This window comes from Vicia villosa, unplaced genomic scaffold, assembly GCF_029867415.1.
Source record: "Vicia villosa cultivar HV-30 ecotype Madison, WI unplaced genomic scaffold, Vvil1.0 ctg.000353F_1_1, whole genome shotgun sequence".
Classification (NCBI taxonomy): domain Eukaryota; kingdom Viridiplantae; phylum Streptophyta; class Magnoliopsida; order Fabales; family Fabaceae; genus Vicia; species Vicia villosa.
Window position 1 is genome coordinate 728,943 of NW_026705160.1, and position 8,737 is coordinate 737,679.

Here is an 8,737-nt window from a genome sequence, read left to right on the forward strand (position 1 = left end):
TAGCGTTTTTGAAGAGTGCTTTTCGCATTCTATGGAGTGGCATTCCTTTTTTGGTGTGAATATGGTGAAAGTTGGGAAATTGGTTGTTGTATGGTTAGCCACTATTTGGGCTATATGGTTGGTTAGAAACGGCGTGTGTTTTCGGAACGAGCCTTGGAATGTCAACAATACCATTTGGAATATTAAATTTTTGGTATGGAAGTGGTCTTTTTGTAGGAATATTACTCATCCCAATTATTCGTTTTACGAGTTTTGTAAGGAGCCAGTTTATTTTCTCTCGTAATTGTAATTGGTATGTAAGTTTCCGTGTCAGCTTTCATGCTTTTGTTTGTAATTCGGGTTGGAGAACCCTTAGTTCTTCCGTTAAATAATTTCTTGGTTTCTAAAAAAAATTACAAAAATATTTGGATAAATAGTAAATTGTCATATTTAAAAATATTTAGATCAATAATAATATTTTTCTCATATATATAATTTTTTAATAAAAAATATTTGGATCATAAATATCATTTGTCGTATATAAAATATTTAGATCGATAAAAGATTTTTTCCCATATACAAATATTATTTTTGTTTAGGTATCATTTACAAAAAAAGTATTTGGATCAATAGAAAATTTTCTTATATAAAAATATTTAAATGGATAATAGATTTTTTCCCGTGTAGTATTTATAAATAAAAAATATTTGGATCATAAATACAATTTTTCGTATATAAAAATATATAGATCAATAATAAATTTTTTCTCATAGATAAATATTATTTTTATTTAAACTAAATTATAATCTACATTTTTCCGTAATATATACACAATCCATGGCCAACTAGCTGAAGCCCAAGTCATGAACCACAAGAATCTAATAGCAAATACTAAATGATTACACTTCAACACTAATGACAAGCTAACCGCTATGCATAGTACTTGAGTTTGTTGATTTAAGGTTTGAAAAGCAGGTCTTTTATTCCCTTGTTGGATGTGGAATGTTTTATTTCCTCTCGTTTGAGAAGACAACACCAATTCCAAACCTCCATATCCTCCCTTCAACCACACATTTATTTCCTTCATGGTGGAGCCCTCTTTGACAATATTGCTAACATTACAAGTCAATATTATTAAATTTATGGTCAGTCAACTCAAGAACCCTACACGCTCAATTAAGCGTACAAGAAAAATCAAGAATATCAAATTTTTCTATTAGTTTATGGTCAGTCAACTCAAGAACCCTACACCCTCATCTCACTTTTATAGCACACCCTCACCTCATTTTCATCATTCTCATTCATACAAAACTTTTTTTACAATGCCTCTCCTTCCCTTTCTTTGTTTTCTTTTTTTCATAATAGTTTCCCAAGCCAAAGTCGGAGGACTTGCATCATGTGATAACAACAGAGGCAACTACACAGCCAACAGCACCTACGACAACAACCTCAAAACCCTTATATCTAGTTTCTATTCTCATAAAGAAATTAACTACGGTTTCTACAATTTCTCGTATGGCCAGGATCCAAACAAAGTATATGCCATTGCAATGTGTAGCGGAGATCTTAAGCCCAATGAGTGTCTAACATACCTAAACAGTTCATTTGCCGATCTTAGAGAGCAGTGTCCAAATCAAAAAGAGGCGATTGTTTGGAGTGAGAGTTTAACTTTGTGGTACTCTAATCGCTCAATATTTACGACAGTAGAATATAAACCTACAAAGGGTGTTGTACATGGGAGAGTTGTACCCGATGTGGACAAGTTTAACGACGCACTGAATAAACTCTTGACAGATATTAAAGACAAAGCTGCATCTGGTGACTCCCGTCTTAAATATGATGCAGCTAAGTATGAGAATGCAAATTTTGATACTATATATGGTGCTGTGCAGTGTGTGCCTGATTTGTCATCGCAACAATGCATTGATTGCTTGGAAGATATAATTTCAGCAATTCCAATTTGTTGTAATGGCAGGATAGGAGCACGATTTTATAAACCAAGTTGCCATCTTAGATATGAAATTTATAACTTCTCTAATGCTACCGTTGAGTTATACTCAGTTGCAACTCCACCATCACAATCCACCACTAACACTTCTTCAGGTACGTAATTCTCACATCTATATATTAAAGATGCTTAATAGCTTGAAAATCACACACACTAACTACAGTGAAAATATTAGTAACTGACACTAAATTTGTGGTGCAGGACACAACAAAACACGTACTGTCATCGCCATAGCTGTGCCATCTGCTTTTGTGATTTTGGTAGCTATTCTTATATGCTTCTGTTTGCGGGTGAGAAAACCAAAACACAGTTTTGAAGGTATGCATACTTTATTATTTTAAACATGGATCAGTATAGTACTAGTTTAAGATATAATTCCAACAAAAACACTTTTGAAATATGAAGGTTTAATTTAAGTCGACTAAGTTGCAAATGTTATAATTATCCACAAGAAACATTATATTATAAGTTTATAACATAATAGTTGAAGATTGTTTTAATAGAAATTAAAAATATAATCAATCCATTAAACAACAAAATGTAAATAAGTGTTTTAATAGCACGAATCATGCAAATTACTTGCTCATATCTAGGAATATAAAAAATTGAGAAATAATATACTTTTCTCTCTAGATTTATATCTCAACATCCAATATTTCTATTACATTATAGTAATTTATTTTTATAAATTAAACTATATTATAACAGATCGACTTGCATTTGTACCTTTAAAAAAACCATCTTATTTAACTTGGTTAATGTCTTAAGCTAACAATGAAGAATACGAAGACGACGGAGAAGATGAAATAATGGTCGTTGAGTCATTGCAATTTAACTTTGATACGATACAAGTTGCTACAAATCACTTTTCAAATTCAAATAAAATTGGGCATGGGGGATTTGGAGATGTTTATCGGGTAAGGATTCATTTTTCTCTCTCATAAAATTAGTGCAAGCTATCAAAATATTATAGTAGAAATTTTTGTATACTATATCTAAAAGTGAAATTTTTTTAGGGTAAACTTTCAAATGGACAAAAGATTGCGGTCAAAAGGTTATCAATAGATTCTGCTCAAGGAGACAAGGAATTTAAAAATGAAGTAACATTAGTAGCCAAACTTCAACATCGGAATTTAGTCAAGCTACTTGGTTTCAGTCTAGAAGGAAGAGAAAGATTACTTATTTACGAATTTGTTGTGAATAAAAGTCTAGATTACTTCATATTCGGTAGGTTATCATATCAACTTAATTAGAAATTTTCATTTACTTAAAAGTTATAATGTCTAGACAAATAGTAACTACTAAAATTGTTTTGAAATTCATATTATCTTTATTTGTACAGATCCGACAAAGAAAGCACGGTTGAATTGGGCCAATCGCCATGAAATCATAAGAGGTATTGCACGAGGTCTTCTTTATCTCCACGAGGATTCTCGCTTGCGTATTATTCATCGTGATCTCAAAGCAAGTAACATTCTCTTAGACAATGGGATGAATCCTAAAATAGCTGATTTTGGATTGGCAAAGTTGTTTGTTCTGGATCAAACTCAAGGAAATACTAATAGAATTGTTGGAACCTAGTAAGTCTTTTCATATTGCTTAAGTTTATTGATTGTCATTAATTTGAATTGACTATAAGTAAAGTATTTAGTTTAAATTTTAATTTAGTTACTTGTATCAACAGTTTATCCCAAGTTTTTGAAGTTTTATTTGAATGATATAAGAGCCAAGTATTTTTAAAAAGTATCAAAATGCATTATTGAAGGATAACATAAAAGTTAAAACACTTTTTCATTTTAAAAATCAAGATTAGAATATTGTTATTGATACCATTAGTCTTATACAAGAATTGAAGCAAACTTATTAACTTTTCATTTCATAATTTTTGTATTGATAAAGATTGTCTACTTTGGAATGCAGTGGATATATGGCACCAGAATATGCAATGCACGGACAATTTTCTGTAAAATCTGATGTATTTAGTTTTGGAATATTGGTTCTTGAGATAATAAGTGGTCAGAAAAATAGTATAAATATTTGTATTGGGAATGATGTTGAGTACCTATTAAGTTATGTAAGTAACACTTTTCTCACCAAAATGTATTGAAATGTATTCATGTTCTATAGCTAATTTTAATTTAAATATATGTATTTGATCAAATTCTTGCAGGCATGGAAAAGCTGGAATGAGGGAAGAACTACAAATATTATAGATCCATCATTACATAATATTTCACAAAATGAAATAATGAGATGCATTCATATTGGTTTACTATGTATTCAAGAAGAAGTGGAAGCCAGACCAACCATGGCTAGTGTTGCACTCATGCTTAATAGTCATTCTATTACTCTATCAATACCTTCGAAACCTGCTTATTTTTATGGAAGTGAAACTAGAAGCTTACAAAATATGCAGATATCAGATGGGAATCCTGATAGATCAACATCACATGAATCGATTAACGAGGCTTCAATTACTGATCCATACCCACGATAGATTTCATTCATCAGAGAATTATACATTTTTTTGTCTTAAGTATTTTCTACTCTATTTATATTACTAAATTGCAAATCTTAGACAATTCAATCTATGAAATTACAAACATTAAGGATTTTTTGTGTTGTATAAATACTCGATAAGAAAATTGCATTCATTCTATTCATCATCGGTATGCCATAAGCATTTTGAATGCATTTTCCATCCCTTACACGTGATTACATCATCTTTAATTATCAAACAAGACAAACATCTTTATAAACACCAAATATAACTAGCATACTATGTTATTGTTAGTAGTTGATTAGTTGATAGTTGATAAAAGATAGTTTTAGAGAGTTGTTTAGAAAGAAGGCTATGTCATTGATTTCTTGGATGATGAATTACAAGATAGCAATTGCCTATTTATAAGTCACCAACCTCTCAATGGTGGTGAATATTTCTACATCTCTTTAGTTCTTTCTAGAATTCTCATGATAGATTAGTATCATGATGATTCTAGGTTATTCTATATTTTACATACACTTATAATTCTAGAATGATCTACCATATCCATTCACACTATAGTTCTAGATTATTCTACCATATTCTTATACACTATAATTCTAGGTTATTCTACCATTTTCATACATATTATATTTAGAATATTCTAGAAATTTGTAGCAATTTTAACACTCCTCCTTGATGCAAATTTTCGTGACTCCAAGCATAGCTCATAGCTCTTCAAATCCTGGTCTCGCCAACGCTTTCGTGAATATATCTGCAATTTGATCTTTTGTCCTGCAGTAGTCGAGTTTGATCTCTTTAGTTGCTTCAGCTTCTCTGATAAAGTGATACTTGATTGCTATGTGTTTTGTTCTGCTGTGATGCACTGGATTTTTTGCCATTGCAATTGCTGATTTATTGTCGCAATTGATTTTAGTAGGTTCATCTTGTTTTTCTCCCATGTCTTCAAGTATCCTGCGAAGCCATATAGCTTGACTCGTTGCTTCAGCAGCTGTCACGTACTCTGCTTCGGCTGTTGATTGTGCAACCGTAGCTTGCTTCTTTGACGCCCAAGAAAAAATTCCTGATCCTAGAGAGCAAGCATAGTCAGAGGTGCTCTTCATGTCATCTAGCGAACCTGCCCAATCACTGTCGGTGTAGCCAAGTAATACTGAGTTGGTTTCGGTAGTGTACCATATACCGAACTCTTTTGTTCCTTGAAGATACCTCAAGATTCTTTTTCCTGCTCCAAAGTGTATTTGACTTGGGCTTTGCATGAATCTTGATAGAAGACTTGTAGCATACATTATATCTGGTCGTGTAGCTGTTAAATATAGAAGACTTCCAATTAGACTTCTGTATTTAGATGCATAAGCTTTTGGTGTTCCATCATTCTTCTGTAGTTTCTCATTTGTTATGAGTGAAGTAGCGACAGGTTTACAACCGTACATCTTGAATTTCTTAAGTAAGCCTTCTGTGTATTTCTTTTGCGAGATGAATATCCCTTCATTTCTCTGACTTACCTCTATACCGAGGAAGTAAGTCATCAAATCAAGGTCGGTCATCTCAAAGGTCTCCATCATGTCTTCTTTGAACTCCATCATCATCTTAGTATTGTTTCCTGTGTAGATAAGGTCATCTACATATAGAGAGAGAGAGAGAGAGTAAGAGAGTGTACTGACATTGGGACTTGATGTAAAGTGTAGGCTCACTCTTGCTCCTCCTGAATCCTCGATCCATGAAATATTGATCGATTCTTCTATACCATGGTCGAGGTGCTTGCTTCAAACCGTTGAGTGCTTTTCTTAGTCTTAACAATTTGCTTTCTTCAAAACTTCCAGGTTCAAGTATGGCCATGTTACAGGTTTCATATATGTCCACCAAGGATCTTACTCGTCTTGGAGTAGAATCTGGTGATGATAGTTCTTGTTCTTGTTGTTTTGGTGGAGGCGAAAGAGGTTCACCTGATTCTTCTTCCTCAGGTTCTTCGTCCTCGAGTTCTTCTTGAGGTAGTTGAGTTGGTATAAGGATGTTCTTCTCCACTTTTTCTTCATCCCAATTCCAAGAAGCATTCTCATCAACTTCAACATCTCGACTGATCAAGAGTTTTTTAGTTTGCAAGTTATAGACACGGTATCCCTTAGAGATTGTGCTATACCCCAGGAAGATACCTCGTATAGTCTTGTCTTCAAGCTTATGCCTCTTCACGTCTGGAATATGAATGTAGCATATGGATCCAAAGACCCTTAGGTGCTTTGCTGATGGCTTCTTCCCGCTCCACGCTTCAATTGGAGTCTTATCTTGTACTGCCTTAGTTGGACATCTATTGAGTATGTAAACAGCAGTGTAGACCGCTTCAGCCCAGAATGTGTTAGGCAGTCCCTTCTCCTTGAGCATCGATCTAGCCATCTCCATAACTGTGCGATTCTTTCTCTCGAACACACCATTTTGTTGAGGTGAATATGCGACTGTAATTTGTCGCTCTATGTCGTCATCCTCGCAAAATCTTTCAAACTCGCGAGAGGTGTACTCTTTGCCGCGATCACTTCTTAGTACTTTTATCCGTTTTCCACTTTGATTTTCCGCAAGGGCCTTGAATTTTTTGAATACTCCAAAGACTTCTGATTTTTCTTTTAGGAAATATACCCACGTCATTCTAGAGAAGTCGTCAATGAAGAGTATAAAGTACCTGTTGTTCTCATGTGATGGCGTCCTCATCGGTCCACATACGTCGGTATGTATCAGCTCCAACAGGTCTTTCGCTCCATGCTCCACCTGTTGAAAATGGAAATCGGTGTTGCTTACCAAGGAGACATCCTTCGCACACTTCATTGTTGTCCTTTATGCTTGGAAGTTCTCTCATCATGTTCTTCTCATGTAACAGCTTCAAGGCATCTGTGTTGAAGTGGCCAAATCTTTGATGCCAGAGCCATGAATCATCAACTTGTACTTTCATGGCAATGTTAGTTGCATATTTTAAATTTAGCAGGAAACTTCTATTGCTCTTATTCATCTTCACTTGGGGAATCTCAGCCCTTTTATTTTTGTTGTCTAATATTTTGCATACACCTCCTTCAAAATGAAGCGTATAGCCTCTCTCCATCATTTGACCAATGCTTAGAAGATTTTCTTTTAGGCTGGGAACTAGTAAGACATCATGGATGAGTCGCGTACCTTTATCTGTCTCCACCATGACAGTACCTTTGCCTTTTGATTCAACCACACTACCATTTCCCAGTCGGACTTTCACTTTGACGGACTCGTCAATGCTTTTGAAAATAGTCTCATCCTTGGCCATGTGATTGCTACATCCACTATCCAAGTACCAACTTCCTCCTTTTTCTTTCATTGAGTCTTGAGTGGCATAGAACATACATTTTTCTTGATCATGCTCCTCTGCGATATTAGCTTGATGCCTATCTTTGTTGCGACAATTTTTCTCTATGTGCCCGAACCTCTTGCAATGGTTGCATTGTGGCATATTACGGTACCAACAATTTTTCTCTGCGTGGCCTGGTCTTTTGCATATATTGCATGGAGGATTTTTATCTGGCTTGTTCTTAAAGAAATTTCTAGAAGCTTCTCTTCTTCTAGAAGTTTCTCCATAACTCTTCTTTCCTTCATCTTCTTTACTTTGGGGCCGAAATTTGAGCTTTGATCGGAAGACATTTTCAAGCGTATCTTCTTTATGCCTATTCAGTCTTTGCTCATATGCTTCAAGAGAGCCCACCAGTTCGGTCACTGATAGAGTGGACAAATCTTTGGTTTCCTCAATCGTTGTCACGATTGGGTCAAACTTTGGAGGCATAGTAATTAGAATTTTCTCAACAATTTTCTTGTCAAGAATATCATCCCCAAAAGCTCTCATTTGATTAACTATTTCTTTGACTTTAGAATAGTGATCTTTAACTGTCTCAAAATCCTTCATCTTCAATAGTTCAAAATCTCTTCTTAGAGATTGAAGTTTAACAGCACGTGCCTTATCACTTCCTTGAAACTCCTCCTTCAATGTGTTCCACGCATCTTTGGCAGTCTTAGCTCCCATAATTCTTGGAAAATTGCATCAATCACGGTTTGTTGCAAGGTGAACAACGCCTTTGAATTTTTATGTATATTTTTCTTCAACTCCTTTTCTTGGGTTGCATTAAGAGTTGAAGTATCCGCGGGAACAGTGAAGCCTTCTTCTACTATGTTCCATAAATCTTTAGATGAAAAATATGTTTCCATTTTAACACTCTAGAAATCATAATTTTCACCATTGAAAATAG

General features: G+C 34.4%; 1 protein-coding gene across 1 annotated transcript; it reads left to right on the forward strand.

Annotated features, from left to right (window-relative positions):
* Positions 1-1,268: 1,268 nt before the first annotated feature.
* On the forward strand, positions 1,269-4,621 carry LOC131627269 (cysteine-rich receptor-like protein kinase 44). The gene is made up of 7 exons (XM_058898108.1): positions 1,269-2,082; positions 2,189-2,305; positions 2,756-2,904; positions 3,004-3,214; positions 3,330-3,567; positions 3,908-4,061; positions 4,158-4,621. Exons 1-7 carry the CDS (start codon positions 1,302-1,304, stop codon positions 4,482-4,484), a joined length of 1,977 nt encoding a protein of 658 aa, XP_058754091.1. The 5' UTR covers positions 1,269-1,301; the 3' UTR covers positions 4,485-4,621.
* Positions 4,622-8,737: the final 4,116 nt, after the last annotated feature.